Raw genomic sequence first — 22,321 nt, 5'->3', positions numbered from 1 at the left:
CCACACTATTTGTTAACTCCTCATGGGGCGGGACGTTACTAATAACCTCTCTTACAGAAAAATGAGGCCCAGAGAAGTCAGGAGACTTCCAAAGTCACACAGCAGAGCTGGAGCACAGGTTGTTTTTTCCTACTACCCTCAGAGTTTCCCTTGCAGCCTCCTGCCCACACAGCCAGCTACTCAACAGGATGCCTGACAAGCACTGCAGAGGACCAAGGCCTGTGGCTCACTGTCCTGGGACTAAGAACATTGCCTCTTACTGGGGGGAGTGGTAAAGAATGGAGCTGGTGAGCAGAAAAGGTGGAGAAAGCCTGCGAGGAGCTCGCTGTTTCCAGTGCAGACACTGAGGATGCCTCCTGCTTGTACTTACCTGCCGTGGACTCACCCGTGTGTAGGTCACTCTTGGCGACACCTATACAGGGGGAGAGAAGAGAGCTTAGAGCCCATGGGGGACTCTGGGGGGTGGGGGTGGGGAGAGAACAGCAGGCCCGTGCCGTCACTTTGGAATGGAGACGTTGGTGGCTTGAGGGCCGGAGGAACCGGCAGAGGTGCTCAGAGGGTGGCTGTGGAAGGTGCCGCGAGGCCAGGGCGGGACTGGGCTGCCCCTTCACACTCCTCTCTCCCACTCTCCCACCGCCCTCCAGGCACCCACCTGTGGGGGCAGAGGCCACGGGCCCTCGGGACAACGGGCTCCCGCCTCCTCCGCCGGCTCAGCCACCACCTGTGGGTTCAAGGCGCAGAAGAGCTGGGGCGTTTGGCCTCGGCGCGAGCTCTGCCCTCTCCCTCCCAGGCCCAGCCCTCCAAGGGGAGAACTCCTAGTCCCCTCTCCGCGCGCCACTCCTTCCAGCACGAACTTTTGGCAAAGCGCTTTGAGATCCCGGGCCGAAGCCTTCTCGGGAGCGGGTCGCCTTACCTCACTGGGACCCAGGAGCCCCGCCAGGGCCGCCAGGAGCAGCAGTTGGGGCGGAGGCGGAGGAGGCGCCATCCCGGCCCGCCCCAGCACTGCCCGCAGCCCAGCAAGCCAGGGAGCGCGCGCCGCCTGGCCCTGCCCCCGCGCACCCACGCCGCCCGCGTGCCCACGTAGACCCCGGGCTCGCGCGCGCCGTCCCGCCCCGACCCCAGACCGCGCGCCGCGACTCTCCAGGCTCGCGCGCCCCTCCCGTCGCCTCGCCTCGCCCCGCCCCAGTGCCCGCCCACAGCCCGGGACAGTACGCGCAAGCGTCCTCAACCCCAAGCCGGAAAAATTGCTCGGAGGCCGGTCTTCCGCGCGCAGCGCTGCGAGGCAGGCGGGACCACCTCCTTCGCCCGGGCACTCGTCTCAGAGGGTCTCCGCGGCCTGCAGGGAGCAGCTGCAGCTCCTGGGTGGATCTTGGAGCGGGGAGGAGGGCGGGAATTGGGATTCCACTGTGAACTGGGTGGCCCAGGAGGGGAGACGGGTCCGCTCCTTCGGCAAACCCGCTTCAGACTTACCAATGTGACCTGCATCTAGAAGAGGGACCGAAGCCTGAAGTCCGAGCTGCAGAAGGAAGAGGGTCCCCACTCTAGAGCTACACCTTCATCCCATCCCACTCTTGCCCTCGCAAATAGCGCCCGAACACGGAGGAGTCTCCAAGGGTCTCAGGCCTCCACGCTCCCCAGACCCAGAAGTCCCAGGAAGCTGGAGCCGGGCTGGGGGCTGCTTTCTTGCCCACGTCCGCCTCCGCTTTCGTAATTAGCCCAGCGGGGACAAGCAGATGCCCAAGGAGACTTTGGTCACCGTGAGGTGGAGTCACAGGCCTCGCCCCCAGCAGGGAGCGCTGGCCAGACGTCACCTGCAGCGGGTGCCCGCTCTGCCGCCCTCTCCCCGGTGCCCTTCTCCTCGGCCCGGCTCAGGATTTTGAGGAAAGATGGGAAAGTGGGTGGAGGATGAGAGTTGAAATGCCCAGCCCAAAACTTTGAAATAGAGCAAGACCGTCTCCCACATAGCTGTGACTTGCAAGGGGTATTTCTTACCCTTCCCCCATTCCCCGGTAATTGCCAGTTATTGAGCTGATGAAGGGACTGCCATCTATCCCCTGCCACGGCCGGGTCGCGGGGTGATAGGCATCCCCCTCCAAGGGCACCTGAGTGCGTCTTTTCCTCCAGCCTATTCTCGGAGGTTTGGGGCTGTTTCTTTTGGGGAAGTCCTTCCTGGGGAGCGGTGGTGAGGATTTCCTCTACCTGAAGCCAGGTTCCAGGGGAGCCCCACGCTCCCGGGGTATCGGCACAGCGCACTAATGCAGGCAAGGGAACGAGCATTCCCAGGCACTCCAGCCTCCTGCTGCTAACCCGCGGTCGGGGCACGACGCCGGCCCTGGCCCTCGCTGGCCCTGAGCCGGACCCCCGCCCGGCCGGGTTATTGCGCAGTTGCGGGTGCCCGCGGGGCCGAGACAAACACCGAGGTCAGAGAGCACAGCCGAGCCTGGCGACGGAGGTGCGGGTGGTGGCTCTGGCTGCACTGCAGCCGCCCCGCGGAAGCCCGGGAGCCCGCGCCGGGAGCTGCGGTTTATTCACTTCTCCCTTTTGCTACTTCTCAACAGCGGCCCCTGAGGGCGCAGCGACGCAGGTCTCCCCGGTAGCTGCACACCCTACACACCACGGGGATTCTGAGACTCATCCCCGTCCCCCAAGCCTCGGTCTCCAAGTCTCCCCACTTTTCTGCCCCCCACACCCCACTCCTCGGCTTGCTGCCCTCCCCACTCCCTTCCGTCTCGCCGGCGCGTCCTCGCTCCCTCCCCGTGGCCTCCGCTCCTTTCACCTCTTGCTCCTGCTTGTCGCAATCACTGTACAAAGGGCCGTGGGCGGGAGTGGGGGGCGGGTGAGGGGAGCCGGGACCGAACTGGCTGTCTCTGCGGGGCCGCGGCCAATCCGGAGTGCATCCCCTCCCTCCCCGCGGGAGGACCCTGGGCAGCCGCCGCGGCCCGGCGGAGCCGCGGCCAGAGCGGGGAGCTCGCCAAGGGGACCTCCCCGCCGCTGCCGCCCGCCGGGGGCTCTCCGGCCTCGCCATGCCGCCGTGGGGCGCCGCCCTCGCCCTGCTCCTGGCCGCGCTCGCCCTGCTTGGCCTGCTCGCCGCGCTGCTGCGGCGCCCCGGGAGACGCGCCGTCGGAGCGAGGACCCTGCCGGGGGCGCAGGGCCAAGACCACGAGGAAGAGGTGGACGGCGCAGGCCCCGCGGACCAGTTCAGCGACGGGCGTGAGCCTCTGCCCGGCGGGTGCAGGCTTATCTGTAAGCCGTCGGCGCTGGCCCAGTGCCTGCTGCGCGCCTTGCGACGCTCGACAGCGCTGGAGCCGGGCCCGCGCTCCTGGCTCTCCGGGCCCCACCTGCAGACCCTCTGCCATTTCGTGCTGCCGGTGGGGCCGGGGTCCGATCTGGCCCGGGAGTACCTGCAGTTGGCGGACGACGGGCTGGTGGCCCTGGACTGGGTCGTGGGACCTTGCGCCCGGGGCCGCCGGGTCACCAATGCCGGGGGCCTCCCGGCGGTGCTGCTGGTGATTCCCAATGCCTGGGGACGCCTCACCCGCAACGTGCTCGGCCTCTGCCTGCTGGCCCTGGAGCGCGGCTACTACCCGGTCATCTTCCACCGTCGCGGCCACCACGGCTGCCCACTGGTCAGCCCCCGGCTGCAGCCTTTCGGGGACCCGTCTGATCTCAAAGAGGCCATCACTTACATCCGCTTCCGACACCCCGCAGCCCTGCTGTTCGCGGTGAGCGAGGGCTCAGGCTCGGCGCTGCTGCTGTCCTACCTGGGCGAGTGTGGCTCCTCCAGCTACATGACCGGTGCAGCCTGCATCTCGCCGGTGCTATGCTGCCGCGAGTGGTTTGAGGCCGGCCTGCCCTGGCCCTACGAGCGGGGCTTTCTGCTCCACCAGAAGATCGCCCTCAGCAGGTGGGTAACGGCGGCTGCAGACGAGCAACGGGGGAATAGAGGTTTGGGGCTGAGAAACGGCTCTGCCTGGTTTTGAATCAAACAGGTTTAGAGCAATTTGGGCAAAGTTTTCCTCACACACTTCCTGAAGCGTCCAAACCCTCTAGTCTGGACAGAATCAGGGAAGCAGGTTTAAAAGCCACAGATGGACTCAGCATCATTAGCTAGAGCAGGGACTCCTGACCTGGGGCCCCCTGGCCTCACTCACCTCAGCCCCACCGTGTCCTAGCAACCTGAGCACCTGCCCCACCCGCCACAAGAGGCAGCACCTGACACGGACATCGCTTAGTCCATAGCTTGTCAAATCAGCAAAGAGGGCTCTGGAAGCAATTGTGACTGGTTATCTGTCCAGAATGTTTCCTCTGAGCCTGGAGGTGACAGGAATCAGAAATTTGGTGGTATTTGATTGATTAAAATTCTTTAGACCTGACAGATGTTTTGCATATTCCCAGGTATATACTCAATATTTAATGCAAAAATTTTAAGAGTATTTAAACATTTTTTTTAATCTCCAAAAAGAAAAGAATCTACCACCAGGGTGATGGGAGAATTTTCCACTGAGAAGGCCTGAGTGACATTCCCACAGCAAATAACCAGGCCTCTGCTTACACCGTTGTTTTTCTAGGAGATGGAAGAACGAGGTCAAAGACATGATGGCAGCAGTGTGGTGTGGCAGAAAGACCTAGGATGTGGGGTCAGACCCACTTGGGTTCAAATCCTGAATTTCCAGCAAGTTAGCTAACCCCTTTGAGCCTCACTTCCCTCTTCAGTTAAATGGAGTTTATAATAACCACTTCCCAAGGTGGTTATAAGCATGAAATAAGATAATGAAAGTAAGGGGCCTGGCACCAATACATGGTGACAATTGTGATTTCTCTTTCTTTCCTTGCCCTATTTTGCCTCCTGTTCTAAGAAGGTCAACCCTGAGCTCAGCAACAGCCCATGTGCTACCATGGCAACCCAGAGCCGCTGGAACAGTCCAGGGGCAAGGTACTCTCACGTGGCTTAACTGCCAGTTTCCATCCCCAAATGACCACCCTCAGTACTGACCCTGGGCTCCAGCTGGAGGATAAGGTAAGGGAAGTGGAGAGGAAACCTGGGCCTTTAGGAACTGCCCTGCCCATGGAATTTTGGGATTGCCAACTTGGGGCAAGCCTCTTTGAATGTTTGCAGGAAACACCTATCCAAATTCAGCTGGCTAAGGCTGAATTAATCCAAATAAAGGACGGAGCTGCACATCCTGGCCTCCTGGTCAGGGTGCCAGGCCCTCTCCAGGGAGGTGGAAACAGCAAAGATGTCCCTCTTTCCCAGAGCAGTTGCTCTCAGGCTCCCATTTGGGGCCTCACCCAATTAATTACACTCCCAGTCACTTCCTCCGCCACTCAGTCCTCTCTAGGAATACCTGCCCCACTGATCAAGGACACACTCATTTGTCATCAGCTGGATAGCATATTATCTTTTTAAAAAGCAAACAAACTAATACAACTTAAAGTAAGATGTTAATGTTGGGGGATGTCACTTGCTAGTTTGGATAGTCTGAGCCACTGAGTTCTTCCAAGAGAGGTTCAGGAGGTGACATTTCATAACAGGTTCCCTACAGAGGGTCTGAAGATGAGGTCTGGAGGAGAGCTGTTGCAATAACTCAGCGGCTGTAAAGTCAAATGCTCCCCCAGGGCTGGGGAGGTAATGCCATGAATGACTGTCCTGGTAGAAACTGTAACACAGGAAGGAGGGAGGAAATACCCTGATTGTTGCCATGCCAGCCCATGTCGCCAGATCTCCCCAATCCCCTCGAGAAGCCAGATAGATGCATTTTACATGAAATCTCCTGATTTTAAATGATGGCAATGACATGGAAGTTTAATACATTATATGGCCAAAGAAAGCCTCTGTGGTCAGAATCTGGCCTGTGGGCTGCCACTCTATAACTTCTGCTGTCAATTTATATTCCAGTTCTTTCCTCTCTTTCCTTCCTTCCCCATTCAACTTCTTTCTGCCAGGTACGCCACAGCCCTGGAGGACACAGTGGACACTGGAAAACTGTTCAGGAGCCGCTCCCTGCGAGAGTTTGAAGAGACCCTCTTCTGCCACACCAAGAGCTTCCCCATCAGCTGGGACACCTACTGGGACCACAACGACCCCCTCCGGGATGTGGACGAGGCAGCCGTACCTGTGCTATGCATCTGTAGCGCCGATGATCCTGTGTGTGGGCCCCCAAACCACTTTCTGCCAACTGAACTCTTTCACAGCAACCCCTACTTCTTCCTCCTGCTCAGCCGCCATGGAGGCCACTGTGGCTTCCTGCGCCAGGAGCCCTTGCCAGCCTGGAGCCACGAGGTCATCTTGGAGTACTTCCGGGCCTTGACTGAGTTCTTCCGAACGGAGGAGAGGATGAAAGGGCTGAGCAGGCGCCGAGTTTCGTTCCTAGGGGGCCGGCGTCGCTGGGGAACCCTGCCAAAGCGGGAGGTCTCTCCCTCTTCCAACCTGGAAGAGATCTTTAGCTGGAAGAGATCGTATACAAGGTGAGACCTGACCCAAGAACCCGCCAGCCCTGCGAGGAAGAAAGAGCTGGGCACGGCTGTGTCCTGAAAAGGCATTGAGGACTGAATGGGGCAGGCAGCTTCAGCTCTTTGCCCCTGATTCAGCCCCTTCTCTCTTAAACTGGTCTGTGGAAAGAGATGGAACTTCAGCAAGCTAGCGTTCATTTGCCCCTGAGCAGAACTCCTGCCCAGGCCCTGCTCTACACATGCCAACGCATCCTGGTTCAGCAGCTGGGCATTCCCTGTCACTGTCCCCTGTCACCGACTTCATAAGCCAAAGAATATCTCCATGTACGTCCCTGGACTCAAGAGAAAATGATCGCTCACAGCAAAGATACAAAGGAGATGAGTTTTGTGAGCCATTGGGCAGGTCTGTGCCACATAAATAATCAGCTCTGTGACGCTGGTTCTCAAGCTGGAGCCACTTGATGTAGTGAGGACAGGATGTTTGTGTCTCGATGCTACTTCCCTCGTTTTTTTCTGCGGCTGTGGCGCTCTGCTGACTTCATGTGGTGGCAGACGTGGAAGTGGCTCACAGAGCTAACGCGTCTTGCGTTGACTGTGAGATAGGCCCAGAGGCAGTAAGTGCTGTGCTGAGACTGGGTTGGGGAGGGCAACCAGCTAGACAGCGTGAACGCCTGCGTCTGGAATACCAAGGGCCAGTCTTTCGGTTGAGTTCTGCAGGTCCTGACTGGGAGTGGGGCTGATCTGGGGCTTCAGCCTAGGACCTCAAGACTCACTAGAGAGATCCCAAGGATGATTTTAGGAAGAGGAAATCCTCGCAGGGTCTGCTTGACCATGGCTCAAGGAGCCAGGCTCTCAGACATTCTAGCTGCTCCCTCCAGTACCATTTCGGGGGATTAACTCCAGAGAGTTCTAGCGAGAGGTGTTTTTCTCCTGAGATGTGGGCTTTCTCTAAGTGGTAAAAGTATAAACCTCATATCTTAGGTATTTTTTTGGTTAGTTGCCCTCTTTTCTGACACTACTACTAGCCTTTCCCTCTCCAGACCCTGGAGAGACATCTGGGACCAGAGAAAGCAAACAAAATTTCCAAGAGATTGGCTAGAACTGACTCAGTGATTTATGAATATTTCACATTACCATGCTTTTTCTGCTCAGTTATTCAAAAGGCCATCCATGTAGATGCAGGAAAAGCTTCCTCCTGGATCCGACCACTCAGTGACTGATAGGCTGTTTGGTTTTATGAGGACTAATGCTTAAGATCAGAGTAAAATAAGGCATTGTACAGATCGACCCACACCTTGGTTTGGATTAGGTCATTAAGCAATACAATAGGACATCCAGTTCCTCCCAGAAAATCTTTGCCCTGAAATTTTAATTGGTCATCAAGAAAGAAGGCACCTGTTTTGACAGGAAGCTCCATACTGGCCTCACAAATAGCAAAGCAATTTGAAGAAGGAGAGATGTTTACCAAAAGCCATATCCTAAGGCTTGGTATGAGGAACTTCTGGGGCCATGATTTTAGGTTTGGATAATTTTAGCCCATCCTTGTTCCTCTGGATCAAATAAAAAGAAACTCTGAACTATCCAAGAATCTAAACTGAAACGCAGACAACATTCAATTGTCTAAGGCACATTATCCTGTCATGAAAAAATTCCCTCCCTCCTTTCCCCACTTCTTGTTCCTCCTCCTCTATGTTCCTCATCTAACATTCTCTCACCATTTCTGAGCAGGAGAGATAATAAGGAAGTGAACCCTAAAGAAGCTGTTCTACTTCTGGTTAACGCCTGGGTATAAGGCTTGGCAAAGAAGAATTACTGACATCTGGCCAGCCCCCTCCCCCAGCATCTGGTACAGTGGGGATTTCAGCTTATTAGGTTTTGCAGTCCCATATGCAGGACCCTATAACCATTCAGAACTCACTGCAAAATGGGGAGCAGTCCAGTGGTTTTTAACCACCCCCACCCTCACCACCCAGGATTAAAGGGCCCCTAAGGGCTAAAATCCAGATTGTTTCTCTAGGCCAGATACCACGGGACTCTGGTTAAGATAATAGCTTTGGGAGAAATCATGGTTCCTTTTTTACAGGAAAGCCAGCTTGTGGGGTGGGGTGGGGGAGGAGATATATATATATATATATATATATATATATATATATATATAAATTTTTTTCCAGTTATAGTCTTAAAGCTCTGTGAACAGCAGAACAGCCCTTGTCCCTTGGATCCCCTTGGATCCACAGCCCTAATGACCTAAACCCTAAAGTATTTCTCCTCCATGCCCCTGTGCCAGAGGTACTCATAGCCATTCTCAGGAAGCTACCTCTCTCTCATCTTCTCATCACCATTTGGTGACATCGCTGCTTTTCAAGCCATTTTTGCCAAGAAAGCGTCGTTCCTGTTCAAGCAGGTTTGGGTGACCCTGTCCTTCAGTCTAACGATGAAGGAATCACCCAAATTGGCTCTGCTTTGGTTAATAGCTAATTATATGAAACCAGATGGAGGAACCCCAGGCACACATTCTGAGAGAAGGCATGGCCCTAAAAACGAAGTGACAAATTATGAGTTTGGGGAAGCAAGAAACAAACAACAAAACAAACAAAACCCAAAGAAGTACCACTGAGTTGGGAGTTTTTCAGGTAGCAAGTCTTTAGCAATCCTCTCAGGTCTCATTCACTTGCTTGCCTCCCTTTTGGTCTCTTCATTATTTATAAACACCTTCAAATGGTAAAGGGGGAAAAGAAAACACAATCCAATTATAATAAAGGAGGCATAATCTCAGACCTGAGTTATCTGTCTCCACCCACTGGATCAGAATGCAGGAAGCAGACAACTGCTTCTCAAGGTTTTCTTGAGTCCTACTAAGTTCTGACCTCTGATACCAAAGACTGTGCTAAGCTGTAACTTAATTCTCTTAAAGATTTAGTATTTTATGTATTTATGCATAGGTTTCCAAGGTGGCTTGGCCAGAGATGACAATAATAAAAAAAACACAGCACCAAATCCTCATTTTGAGATGTCATCTCTGTTTTGAGTGAAGATATCCTTGCTAAGACTTGAGTACTGTTAGAAAAGAGGTCTTGACACAGGAAGTGTCATCTTAGCTTTATATATAACCTCAAAACCACCCCAGAGTCAGAAGTTGCTCTGTACTCATCTTCCACCCAGACTGCAGGATCCTTTGTCAGTCAGTCACCCTCAGTAATGCCATGGTTTCTTCCTTTAGAAATGAACTTTAGTATAAAGTTCCCACCCTGCTTAAACAGGCAGAGATACTTGGCCACTTTGGCAGAACTTGCCAATGATACCAATGATTCAATGATACCAATGATCCTACAGCCAAGCCACAAAAGATGGCATCAGAAACTGTTTTCACTAGGTATGACAGTTTGTAGAGTTAAGATTAAGAAGTTATACCTAGGGAGTGTCCAAGTGCCCAGGGATGGAACGAATGCCTTAGGAAGCAGAAGGTCCCACATCATTGGTGGTATACACAAGCTAGACTGCTCCTAGGCACATATCATGGAGGGGACATGTGCTGAGAAATAAGGGTGGCCTACATTAGATATAAGGTCTCTTCTCATCTGAGAGTCAGTGACTGGAAACAATGCTAATGAACTCAGTGGGTTGTAAAGACTTCTGGTTGGTTTATGGGCTTGAGGATCAGATCATAGACCTGGTCTAAATTCTGGGAGTTGGGAGATGACATAAAGATTTTAATGAAAATAACCCTACCAAAGTGACCAGAGGATGTTTTAAGACATCTAATAATTATGCTTTGAAGTATCCAGGAAGAGCTAAAAGTTTAGAGGAAAAGTAGAATTTCATTAAAACAAAAAATAAAAGATATTAACACTTAAAAAACAAATGTCTCTGGCTCCTCCAGCCTTCCTGTGTAATAAGGTATCTTGCTCTAGTGTCTATCACTAGTGAGATTGAAGAAAAAATTCTCTCAGCTTGTTTGCCTCTGAATAATAAATTGCAGTCTCCCTGCAACAATGGAATGTAATTCTTTTTTAAATCTCCACAAACAAATGTGCTGTTTGTCTTCTTCTTAAGTCCTCTATGTACTGAGCTGTGCTTACCTACCTGTGGAGTTAACGGAGCCTCACTGCACATTCTCTATTTGCTGGTTGTTGCTTCACTTCTATAGATCTAGGCTTGTGTCCCCTAACACTAACCAGCGGAACCTCTGTTTAATCAACAGCCAGGCCTTCTGCTCTGGGCTAATAATTTCCCAGCAGGCTCAAAATTCCCTGATCATCAGTGGTACCTACACAGAGATATCTTCCAGTGGGCAATTAGTAATTTGTGTGTTGGATAGAGCACTGAAATAGTTTGGAGATGTGGGTTCTAGTTTCTACTTCATTTGTGACTCATATGAGTTTGGGCAAGTTATGAGTTATTCCATATGCAAAGACTGAGACTGTGAATAGGCCTTAATTAAGGCCTGTTAGGCTATAATGAAATAGTAAAAGCAGATGGATCCCATTCTTCAAGCCCATTTAATTCCTCAACCAGAGCTCAAAGACCTCTACAATGAGGTGGCATCTGCTTTCAGATCAGAGTCTATATTCTGATTCTTGTAAGGCCAAGGATTTCCAGTTATTAATTCCACTGCAAAGTTGGGAAGGGCCTGGAAGAGCAGCACCTTTGAGGCTTACAAACTGGGTGCTGGGTTGCCCAATTGAGGACAAACTCTCCCCACCCCCTTCCCAAACACACACACACACACACACACACACGCTCTCTCTCTCTGATAACCATGTTATGGCTAACAGGTTATACATTGGTTCATTTGTTCCAGCCAAAAACTATCTGCTTTCCTATTTCTTGTAAGTGATGGTCAGAAAGGATGTGACTTTGAAGATCTCAGTTAGTAGTGATGGGGCTAAAGACCAGAACCCTAAACCACTGCTCTTTATGCCATACTTTGCCTTTTCCTATTCAATCACTGGCTAAGATGACAGTAAATAATGCTCATTTTAAACTCCATAATGTAAAGGGTGTTAACAAAAGGAGAAAGAATTTGTCTTCAGAGCTGCTGCACAACTCTTGTGGCGGAGCCAACATGAATCTATAAATGGCACCCCTAAAGTTATTACACAGCCTGCAATAAACAACACCCTCAGCAGCCTTGTCTCCCTCTTATCCGTAAGAACAAGTATCTGAAAGTATAATTAAAGTCACTAATTGCCTAGGACATATATAGGAAAACCCTGGTTTGGCAGCTGGCATCACTGAGGTGTAGATGATAGCACTAACTTATAACCCTGGGGCTGTGGAGTTTATCACTGTGGTGATTTTTAAATTTATGTTAAAATTTCTTTTATAAAAAAAAATTTCTTTTATAGTCAGGTAGATATAGTATAGATATAGTCATGTAGATGATAGCACTAACTTATAACCCTGGGGCTGTTTAGTTTATCACTGTGGTGATTTTTTAATTTATGTTAAAATTTTTTATAAAAAAAAAATTTCTTTTATAGTCAGGTAGGATAGGCTTTAAACCCTAAGCATAACTCAGAGCATCTCTGATGTGTTTAGTCAATGACAGCATTTGTTTTGGGTTGCTGACATGGTAGACACACCTAACTCTCCATCCACTGTAGTTTGAACTGCTCAATTGTGGGGATAAAGCAGAAAGAACTCTTGTTTTTTAACCCCCCTTTTAACTCAACCAAATTCAAGGTGGGATGTTGGGAAATGCTGGAGATAGAACACCTGGAATCAAATCTTGGCTCTGCCACGTAGTTGTTTGACCCAGGCAAATTAAACACTACATAAATGCTAATTAATCTCAAAATAGCTCAGCATCAACATTCTAGGAGTTTAGAAGCTATGTTAAAAAGTTAAAAGTGCCATTTTTCTGATAGTCTTCTATTCAATAAAGTAGGTAATCTCAACTATACTTTTTAAAATGACAACACTTAAAACTATTTTCTAATAGAAAAAAACATATAAACCCCAGCCCAAGAAACTCCTTCCCTCCAAATTAAGCCTTCTGACAGTCATTTTAACAGGACTGGATTAGATACTCTACCCCATTCAGGGCTAAAATGTGATGATTTTCAAATCTGGGAAAACGAACCCAGGTGAAACCACCTTGTGAAGCTTTGTACAAGGTCCAAGAACTGCATACATCTATGTGTCCATGTGTCTGGGAGGAACTGTAGTTACACAGAACACAACATATGTCTATATAAAACTTAAGAACCTGCAACAAGCCATTAGAAGCTAAAGTAGAATCATCTCACATCCACAGCACAGTAGGCTACTTCACTGTCTGGGCACACAGAATTCGAGGCAATTAGTCTAGAGGGTTTTAGTCTACACTAGGGAGCTCATTCTTACCCATATCTTACTCATTTTTGTAACCCCCCAACGTACAGCACAGTGCCTGAGATTCAGTAATTACCCAGTAAATAGTCACTGAACTGAAATATACTTTATGGGAATACAATTACTTAAAAAAACTGAGCAGACACTCTGTGTACTAAAATTACTTTATTACAGTTGATTTTTTTTAAACATTTCCTTTGCTATGATACAAAGGATACTTACAAACAAAATATTACATATGACCTTGTTTTCGCTCTTATGTTCTGACAACTTGGTAACAGCTTTAAATGCACAATCTATACAATTAATACAGGTTATATATGAACTATAAGGTATGTTGAACCAGAAGAATACTGACAATATACTGTACAATAAGCCTTACCAATTAGTGCTGCGGACCATTTCTACCAAAAGGAAAATGCACATCTGTACAGTCACCTTTACCAGCTGGTGCTGACAGTGAGGGAGAGGCTTCTTCCCCATTGCAACCCTTGATAAGCCTCCCCTGTGGGTGTCTGTTTGGTCCGAAAATTAAGAGGACTGTGTATATTTAAAATTAGTCTCCGGTAAAGTGGCAGAACATCACTTTCAACATGATAATCTCTTGCCAAAAAAGTCAGTCCTAGTTTTAAAAGACCACAGGTCCTTTGTCCACCATGAAAACCCTACAGGCTCAAGGGCTTTAGGAGATGAGAAGATGAAGGCTGCCAAAAAAGGAGGCAAGAAACCAAGCCAAAATCTAGGTCTTGCAAAATCATCATTTTTCTTCCCTTCACCAAAGGGAACTAGAAATGTACAAATTCATTGATGAACCTCAATGATAACATATCAGTTAGCTGATAACCCTCATTTTATCTGGACCCCTGACTTGTGGGAATAACTGAAAGAGATTGTGAATAATATATACCACTTTTAGAAAAGAACCTCTTGCTTAGTTAAAATATTCCCTTTAGCCACCAAAGCTGGTCCTGGGCTATTACAGGTGTGCATTCATCTCTCAATGGTCTACTCAGAAATGATAAGGTTACAGCTTTTTTTCTTTTCTTTTTTCTTTTTTTAAATAAAAAAGCAATTGACTGAAGCATTTTTCTTTTTTTAGGTAAATAGCAAAAATAAAAATAAAAACCAACCCTGGCATTTGCACAAATAATGCAAATGGAGCGATATGGCCTTTAAGGTAATGGGTTAGTAGAAAGGAAGAGAAGTGAAGAAAATCCAGAGAAAATGATGTACTGATTTTTCTTTTTAAAAATTTCTACAATACATGTGCAAAAAAATCATGCTGGTTGAGGAAAACAAAAGTAAATGAGTATATAAAACTAAAATCATAAATAATATGTTTGGATGACTGGTAAAAGCAGAAACCAACCTGGGTTACAAAAAGGATTATACATTCAAGATGCTCTTAAACCCAGTGGGATAACTTATGTTAAAACTGTGTTAATAGTTACGTTAAAAATCTCAAGTTTGTTTTTAAATCTTCACAATACAAGCAAAGCTGTTTTAAAATATACACTATACATATTTCTCATAGTCTCTCCAACCTCATTAATGCGCATTAGGCTATCTTTTTCATGTACTAAAACAAGGGGGTTTTGAAAGCTAAATTGCTCAGAGTAACTCATCCATTATTTAAATGTTTAAGTTTTAAATGGGTTAAAATTTTTAGCAGACTTACATAAATAGGATTTAGCAACACAAGTGTTAATGCAAAAAACTCTAAAGCACTTACAAATTATCAGGTTGAAATAGTCTCGGGAACTTATGTGCACTATACTTCAAAATGTTATTTACATCAGACCATCACTTTTGTAAAAATTTCCCTAAAAAATAAAAAACAAAATAAATTTGGAGAATTAACCCACTCTAACCTAGCAGAGAAGGATCATAAAAGGAGAGGTAAAACAATAACAAAATTATCTCTTAATAGAAATCCCACATATCCCTCTCTACTTGGATTTTGCCCTATGAAACCACCTGCAATTCCTAATAGGCTCATTTATCAAGTGGCAAGATAACGTGGTAAAATACCTTGTCAGATAGATTACTGGCCTCGAGTGGACTTCCTAAAAAAAATTTTCCTACCTGTGTCTCCTGCTTGGATTATTTTAGGACACGTGTATGTAATTAATTGGAGGGGCACTCTAAGTAGGCACAACTCCCATTTAATGTGGAATAAAAGGTCTGACATAAAATGCTGCTGGGAAGAAGGGGTGGTGGTTTCTTTGATACTATGAAATGCAAGAAAGCACATTTGGAATAGGCACCAAAAAAGAGCTTTCTGGCAACATACCAGGGGCAGCCAACATCTTAATAAACTAAATATACTTGTCTATGACCAAAAAAGGGTTAGAAGGGTTCCAATATTTCCCCCCAGGTTTGTTTGATATGTGCCCAATAGTCACATGGCCAGCTGGAATCTGCAAACATTAAGCAGTTCCATCCTTTCAAATCACATAATTCATTCCATGACCATGTGTAATTTATACAAACAATAATGTTCATGCTGAGGCAATGTATTTGAGGGCTCAGAAAAAGCAAACTGTGCCACTGAGAGAAACCTGTTCCCATACAACTGGTCTTCATGCTTTCAAGTGGCCCAAATATACCCTTGATGCTAAGCCAAGCCATGCAAAAGCGAAGAGTACACACTTTTCATTAACACTGGTATCTCATTTCTAAACTTCACTGACCTCAGAGTTGCCAAAGAAACATGAGTAATGAAGGCACACAAATGAAGGTTCATGGATTTAAAAAAATGCAATTCCCTCATCTATGTTTACCAGCTTTAATGACAAAGAAATTGTCAAAGGATTGACAAAGGAATACATGTAATTCTGGAAATAGGAAAATGCTCCAGAAATGGGATCAATGTGCCAGTAATAAGCATAGTTCATTTCATTTGAAAATTCAGCGAGAGCCCAATAAACAATTCCAAGCCATAATGTTATCACCTGCATAATTTACATAAACATTAAAACCCTTGCACTTTATAGACAAAACACACTTCTGTAAACATGGCCACTGGGGGAGGGAGGTTCCCTACCTCATTCATGATTGAAGACATGTAATCATTGTATTAAATAAAATGACTTTGCTTCAAAAGATTTTAAACCTGACCAATGGTTGAGCTTAATTTCTCCCTGTTTAACAACACTGAAGCATTAATTCTAAAAATGTTACCTAGGATGGTTTCAGGGTTAGATGCTAGGACCACAACTGGCAATGACAGCAACTCCTCTCTAGCTGGCACAGACTTATAAACTTTAGTACAAAAACAAAAAAATACAGAAACTAGGTCAATTTGTTAGCTAAATATTTACAGATAATTACATGATTTCTTCACTCACAATTGCTAAAAACTATGAGTGAAAAGGAAACTGTGCAGGTTGAATTACCCGTAATTTAGGGGGAATTCTGGGGTATCAAGATACCCTTTTCATTCATTCACAAGTCTCATCTTCTCTCTACTTTTTCATGGTAAACTACCTACAGATGTCCAGATTAGTATATCCAATGGGCATCCTGTTTCAGAGAGGATTAACCTTTTTCTCTATTTAAAGACTCTCTTGTACATTTAAAAACAAAACAAACCCAACACAATCAAACATAAACACACACACACAGACACATACACACACACAAGCTCTGAAACTTCAAAAAGTTCTGATTGCTGGGTAACAGTTAACAGTGATGGTGACATAGTAAATGGCTCCCCAGTTTTAATTCTCTGCCTTTATTTTCTTTAAAGGATATCTATTTTGGGGTGCGTGAGAGGGAAGTGCAAGTTTAAGAAACCCACAACAGGCAGATAAGGTGCATGCTAATTTACATATTTCTTATGATCTGAAGACTACCATTAGGCCAAATAGATTCTCTTCCCTTGCATGAGTGAAATTTTGGAAATCTGAATATAAACAAGGGAAGAATTAGTTAATGTGACTTTAAAGGGGGCTACCAGAATTCAGTAGAAAATATAAATGCACAATAAAGGAAGAGTTCTCAGCTTCACTTTCTTTTTCTAGACAGTGTTTAATAAAACTTCTTTACAAATTAAGTCACTTCCAATGTAGACTTACTGTAGTGATTTAATAAAAGTGCAGACAACATAACCAGACACACAGCAAAATAGACTTCAATCAGTAGTCCTTGCATACAAGAGGCAAGTCTGCTAAGTGTACAGCACACTCTTCATCCTTTAAGGAATCTGAGGATGGAAAATTTCCAGTTCTTAACAACTAAGAGTAAGTGAGTGCCTTTTAATAGGCAATGCTACAACCTGGTTGGGGGGCACTATCATGATAGATGAGGGAAAACAGAGAATTTGTTTCTCTTTAATAAGGATCTGTATTTTGGTAAGCAGCTCCAAGATGACAGCCCAAGTTTTAGATTTGTTCCTTAGAGAAAGCAGTTTTCTAAGAAATAAGAGCCTCCTCTTCCATCATTATAGGAGATTCACACTTATACACCTTAAATATATTATTTTCTGACTGGAACATACACTAGACACTTCACATTGTGAGCATGGAACAAAATGCAGGGCCATATAAACTACTTAGGAAAGGGTTGCAGTGTTGGGCCAAATCTGTGCTTGAAAAGTAGTGCCTCCGAAGGGGTGGAAGGTGCATGAAGAACTTACTATTAGTAAGCAAGAAGAGGCAGCTAAAAGGAGAAAGCCCCTTGCCAATACCAAATCCTTCTCTCCCAGTGGCCATTTCCTGTTGATTTTATAGTTTAGGAGAACCTTAGATGCTTTAGCAGTAATTCCTTTCTTGGATGTTTTGGTCCTTAGCAAAATTTATAATAATTATTATCAATGGAGTAAAAAGGGTAAGAGGATCAATGGCACCACTACTAAGAAATATGCATGGAGTGCACATGAAGATTATGTGACTTATTGGTTCTTTTTATCTTTGCAGAGGAATCACCACCAGTGTTTTTAGTTTCCATGGTTCATTTCTCTCTGCATCACCTATCTTTCATTGCATCATGACACAAACTCACAGAAACACTAACTGGCTCCTTCCCCAGCACTATTTTACTGCATTGCAACTTATGGTTCCACATTTTACTTAACTTTCTTTCCACCCACTCAAGTGCTAAGAGGGGATTAAAATAGAAAAGATTGCATCTAATGACCACCTTCTCATAAATATCAACCCAGAGTACTCATTGTTAAGAAACACATGCATTCTTGCCTTAACTGAGGACTAAAATAATGAAACAAAATAACAGAACCTTAAGTGCCCTGATGGAAATGTACAGTATGAATTATATTCATCAATCTATACACACATATAGACACTCATATGTATATACAATATATACATACAAATGATAATAACTATACCAAAAATGTGCATATTTAACACAGTTTTTAAAAGCCAGTAGATTATGGTATAATACAATTTATTTCCACTAGTGAATGGCACAAATGGAGAAATGCAAAGGAGGTGTTTCAAGTACAATAAAGTCATTTTTCACAGGTGAAAATAAACAGTATTATTCCAGTGTCCAACACAATGTATTCTATAAAAGTTTAAAATGCCATTTAGTTAAAGAAGTAGAAAGCTACTAAAGTCTGCCTTATGGTCTGAAAAAGACACTCATAGCGTTTTCAATTTTTGAAAAGGGGGTGAGGAAAAATAGGTGGGAGTGGGAGAGAGTCAAGGACAGTTTCTTTAGTGTACTGAATGATGTTTACCTGATGTCTAGGCAGCTGAAAATCATAATGACTATGCTAAAAAGTTCAACTTACCAATAAATCCTTGGCCTAGAGTACCAAGCATATCATATCTGTGGGTGTGGCTTCAAATGCAGGACTACTCATCTCTAGGCACAGAAATGACTAAAAAGAATGGCAGCTCTGAATAAAACTAATAAAAACATATTTTCCAACTAACTTTATCTATATAATGAAAATACTTTGATACTTTAATTTGGGGTTAGAGCTGACTTTAATAAGGGGAAAAATATGTGCAAAAGGAAGGGAACCCCATTAGGAACAATATATTTCAAGGTATGAGGTTTTGCATTTTTCTAATGCTAACTTAAAAAAGGGAGAGACAGTGAACACAAGAAACTTTTACTGCCAAGCTCTGGATACCAGACATAGCATTTACGACTTTCTGATATGCTGGACAAATATCCCATACTTTTTATTTTCTTAAACACATATATATCAAGTGAACACCAACAATGGGGAAGAGGTAGTAGTAATTTGATCAAATGTTGACGTCTGTACACTGATTCAGAAAGTGCCTGCTTCTTTCTTCAGAATCTCTCAAAACCTTTCAAATTTTCCTGCTACAAGCTTTACTCTTTGATAATTCCTACCATGTATGATATTCCTCAGAAGTTAGATCTTGCAAACACACACAAATCAATTAAGTTGAACCATTTTTGCAAACTATATATATTTTAATTAAAATGAACTTAATGGAATAATCCAGGTATAGTCATGGCCTACATGTAAAACTGGTTGCCACACAATTAAATCAGATACAAAGACCTACTGGATAGACATTTGGAGTCAGTATTCAATCACAATTTTACAAGTACATATGATCTGCATGAACTCAATAACTCAATTTGACTAATTTAAGTCCACAAGTGGACTTTAACATGTATTATTGGTAGTATTTTTTATTTTAAAGAGTTTTGTATGTAAAACTGAGCTGCACTCCTATTCCATGCCTCCAGTAGTATAGAGGGGCCAGACCTAATAAGAATTTTTTTAAAGGTATCAAATTCATATTTTTGGACATTAATTTTAAAGCTCTCTCCTATCATTTTCCTCCAAATAGGTAAATATCTCAATTTGTTTGAAATACTGTATAATAGGTGAATGCAAAATGATAGAAAATTAAAAGCTCCTTTCATTAGATAGACAAGAAGTACATGTCACGTTCACCTAAAAACTGGTGATCTCAAGCATGGCCAAGAGGACAATGTACCGGAGTGCTACCTGAAACACTGCCTAAAACTGTGTGTGAATTCTACTGTGATCTTGGTTTTTAAAAGATTTACATTAAAATATTAATTTTTCTTCTAGTTACTTTTAAATGAATGCCAGAAACTCCTAAAGGGGAGGATTCATGGAGATTAGACTGACATACCTGGGGAAGACTTAAATTTTGTTGAGAAAGCCAATATTTCAACAATTATAGATTACTGTTTGGTCATTAGCCTGGTCTAGGTGAAGAGTATCATTGAGAGGGACTCAGAAAATTCTACCTTGGAGTTCTCTGACTATTACAAAAAGCAGGATCCAGAGTCAGCAGCAAGGGTTCTTCAAGACAAGGGAGGGGTCAAGACAACTTGTAAGAAACTCTGATTTATCACTGAAAAGAAAGTTTTTTTCCTTCAAGTCATACTCACAGCTTCCTACCCACCTTCAACTCAATTTCCACACTAGCAGTGGAATACCAAGTAACATCTAACTTTCAGCATTGGGTTGATCCTTCATTGCAAAACAAAACAGAACAAAACAAAACAAAACAAAACACGCCCCTCTGTGGGAAAAAAAAAAAGTTAGCGTTTGTCAAGAGATTCCCTGACCACTATAACTTACTTTACTTTTTTTTTAAAATTTGCCAAACTTGCTAGTTCCTTTTCAGTAGTACTTTAGCACTGAGGCTAGAGACTTCTGGAAGTGGTGTTTCCTGTTGTGTGATGTTAACATGATGCCAAATGGTCACTAAGTCTCAAGGAACTAGAAGTTTGTAAAGTATTGCAGCAACAAAAACAGCAATTAAAAAAAAAAAGAAAAAAAAAAAAGAGGACCTGCACATGCAGCAAAATCTACAGTGGTGATGAGGATTAGTCAGCAGCTGGTAAAGTCATTGGCTCAGTGACTCCTGGTTCACTATGGCAACTAAGCATTTAAATAATTGGCTATTCTACTTGTAAACAGGAAATCCCATAAGCCAAAAGGGGTAATCAAATTATGTCTATGTAGTGTGGTGAGAATTCCAATAGATGGCAGTTTGCAAATACGGCATCATTCAAAACTCTCTGGCATTTGATTTGTATTGGCTATATGTTCTTTGTTTCTGTACAAAGTAAAAGTACTGTTTGGGGTCTTGGGAGTTATAGAGCTTAGCTAGGATAAGATATCACAGTATAAGCAACAAAATGTCAGGATATAGAGGCTTCATCTCCTCACTATGCTGCTGAACATACCCACCATATGAACTTTCAGGGGTCTCTCTCACCCTTCTGGTCTTCCCCTTTAAAGGCTCACAGGTTCGTTGATGCAATTCCCACACAACTTGTCATCTCCTTACACCTCCCATCTCACCATGCCACAAACAAGGCACAATTGAATGGACCAAAAAAAAAAAAAAAAGAAAAAAAAATCACTGACAAATCTATGCAGCATTCAGAAAAAGAACTAAATTGTTTTCTACTCTCTGAAAAAGTCAATGGAACCCTTTAGTGTTCATGGATTTCCACATTCTTTTTCACTCCAAATGAGGCTGAGAAGTCAGACCAATTTAATAAAGAAAATACATTGGTGAGGGGACACAGATGTGTTTCCATAATAACGTGTTTCAGCATATGCTGCCTGCTGTGAGTAGCTTATAAGAATTTGGGGTATGGAGAAAGGCTTTAGATTTTTTCACGACCTTCTTAGGATATAATTGCCCCAAAGTGATGACTCAAGACACATTCCTGCATTCTATTTTTGCAGTGTTCAGAAAATACCCCCTAACTAGCCAATTTCTTGTAACCACATGCTTGAGATATATGTGTGTGTGTATGTGTGTGTGTGTGTGTGTGTGTGTGTGTGTGTGTGTGTATGTATACACACATACATATCTATTCCCCTTTTCAAAATTTCTCCGAAAGTTAAAAAACAAAAACAAAAAAACAAAACCCGGCAGCCAAATACTATGACATCTCAATTAGTAAACACAAAACAGAACGCTTTACAAAAATGAATAAAATATACCATATGCACTCAGCTTCCACACTGTAGTACCCAAGTGAGGAGGCTGCTGTGACGATGTCTGTAGGCAGTTTCTTTTGGCAGACAGCTCCAGCGGAATTGCCACTCTCAATTATTAAGTTATGTATAAGACATGTGTGACCCATTGGATATTTGTGAAGTGACACTCGTGCTTCTGCTCATGCCCTGCTCCGTCCGTCCCCCAGAAGCTGTCCGCCTTAGAGCCTGAGGGCTATTGCGGACTCCCATACTGCTACCTCGAGGTACCCCTTGCATTGGCCCTGAGGGGTGACCCCACGGCTGGGGTCCACCTTGCATTGGATGGCCCCAAGCCTGTGGTGGGCCACCCATGGGATGACCCCAGTGAGGTCCTGGACCCCCAGTAGGATTGTGAGACCAACCAGAAGCTCCTGGGTAGCTGTGGCTGAATGCCTCAGGGGAGAGATTAGAAAGGACCATGTTACTAAAACCTAGTCTCATGCTTTCAGAGTCAAAGGCTTCAATTTCTCTGGCTTGACGTTCCAGCAGGCTTCGTATTCGTTCTGTGCGTTCATTCTGCAAAGCCAACATTTCTTCTTCAAT

General features: G+C 45.1%; 3 protein-coding genes across 10 annotated transcripts in view; 1 reads left to right on the top strand and 2 right to left on the bottom strand.

Moving 5' to 3' along the window:
- Positions 1 to 3,893, bottom strand: part of TP53I13 (tumor protein p53 inducible protein 13) — a 13,324-nt gene extending 9,431 nt beyond the window's left edge. Inside the window, exons 1-3 of one of the 4 annotated variants that reach the window (XM_049701751.1) lie at positions 3,762 to 3,893; positions 653 to 721; positions 371 to 412 (exon numbers count right to left, since the gene is read on the bottom strand). Coding sequence is in view for 3 of the 4 variants with exons in the window: in XM_049701750.1 (XP_049557707.1) it covers positions 371 to 412; positions 653 to 721; positions 914 to 985 (183 nt within the window). In the remaining variant the exon portion in view is untranslated. Of the gene's footprint in view, positions 1 to 370; positions 413 to 652; positions 722 to 913; positions 2,684 to 3,761 lie in introns of those variants that run through there. The other 3 variants (XM_049701750.1, XM_033423347.2, XM_004267107.3) reach the window with 3 other exon arrangements.
- Positions 2,885 to 14,633, top strand: ABHD15 (abhydrolase domain containing 15). Its single transcript, XM_004267108.4, has 2 exons — positions 2,885 to 3,904; positions 5,944 to 14,633. Exons 1-2 carry the CDS (start codon positions 3,024 to 3,026, stop codon positions 6,467 to 6,469), a joined length of 1,407 nt encoding a protein of 468 aa, XP_004267156.1. The 5' UTR covers positions 2,885 to 3,023; the 3' UTR covers positions 6,470 to 14,633.
- TAOK1 (TAO kinase 1) overlaps positions 12,937 to 22,321 on the bottom strand; it is a 149,543-nt gene continuing 140,158 nt past the window's right edge. For 3 of the 5 annotated variants that reach the window (XM_033423321.2, XM_004267109.3, XM_033423323.2), the window contains one exon: positions 12,937 to 22,321. In XM_033423321.2, the coding sequence (XP_033279212.1) occupies positions 21,860 to 22,321 (462 nt within the window). In that variant the 3' untranslated portion in view covers positions 12,937 to 21,859. The other 2 variants (XR_007473358.1, XR_004481959.2) reach the window with 2 other exon arrangements.

This window comes from Orcinus orca, chromosome 19, assembly GCF_937001465.1.
Source record: "Orcinus orca chromosome 19, mOrcOrc1.1, whole genome shotgun sequence".
In the NCBI taxonomy this organism is placed as follows: domain Eukaryota; kingdom Metazoa; phylum Chordata; class Mammalia; order Artiodactyla; family Delphinidae; genus Orcinus; species Orcinus orca.
This window is presented reverse-complemented; position numbering and strand designations above follow the sequence as displayed.

Excerpts from the sequence above, each read along its gene's own strand:
- ABHD15 (XM_004267108.4), top strand. The coding sequence starts at position 3,024 with ATGCCGCCGTGGGGCGCCGCCCTCGCCCTGCTCCTGGCCGCGCTCGCC. Across the intron at positions 3,905-5,943 it reads CAGAAGATCGCCCTCAGCAG|GTACGCCACAGCCCTGGAGG; the intron begins GTGGGTAACGGC and ends TCTTTCTGCCAG.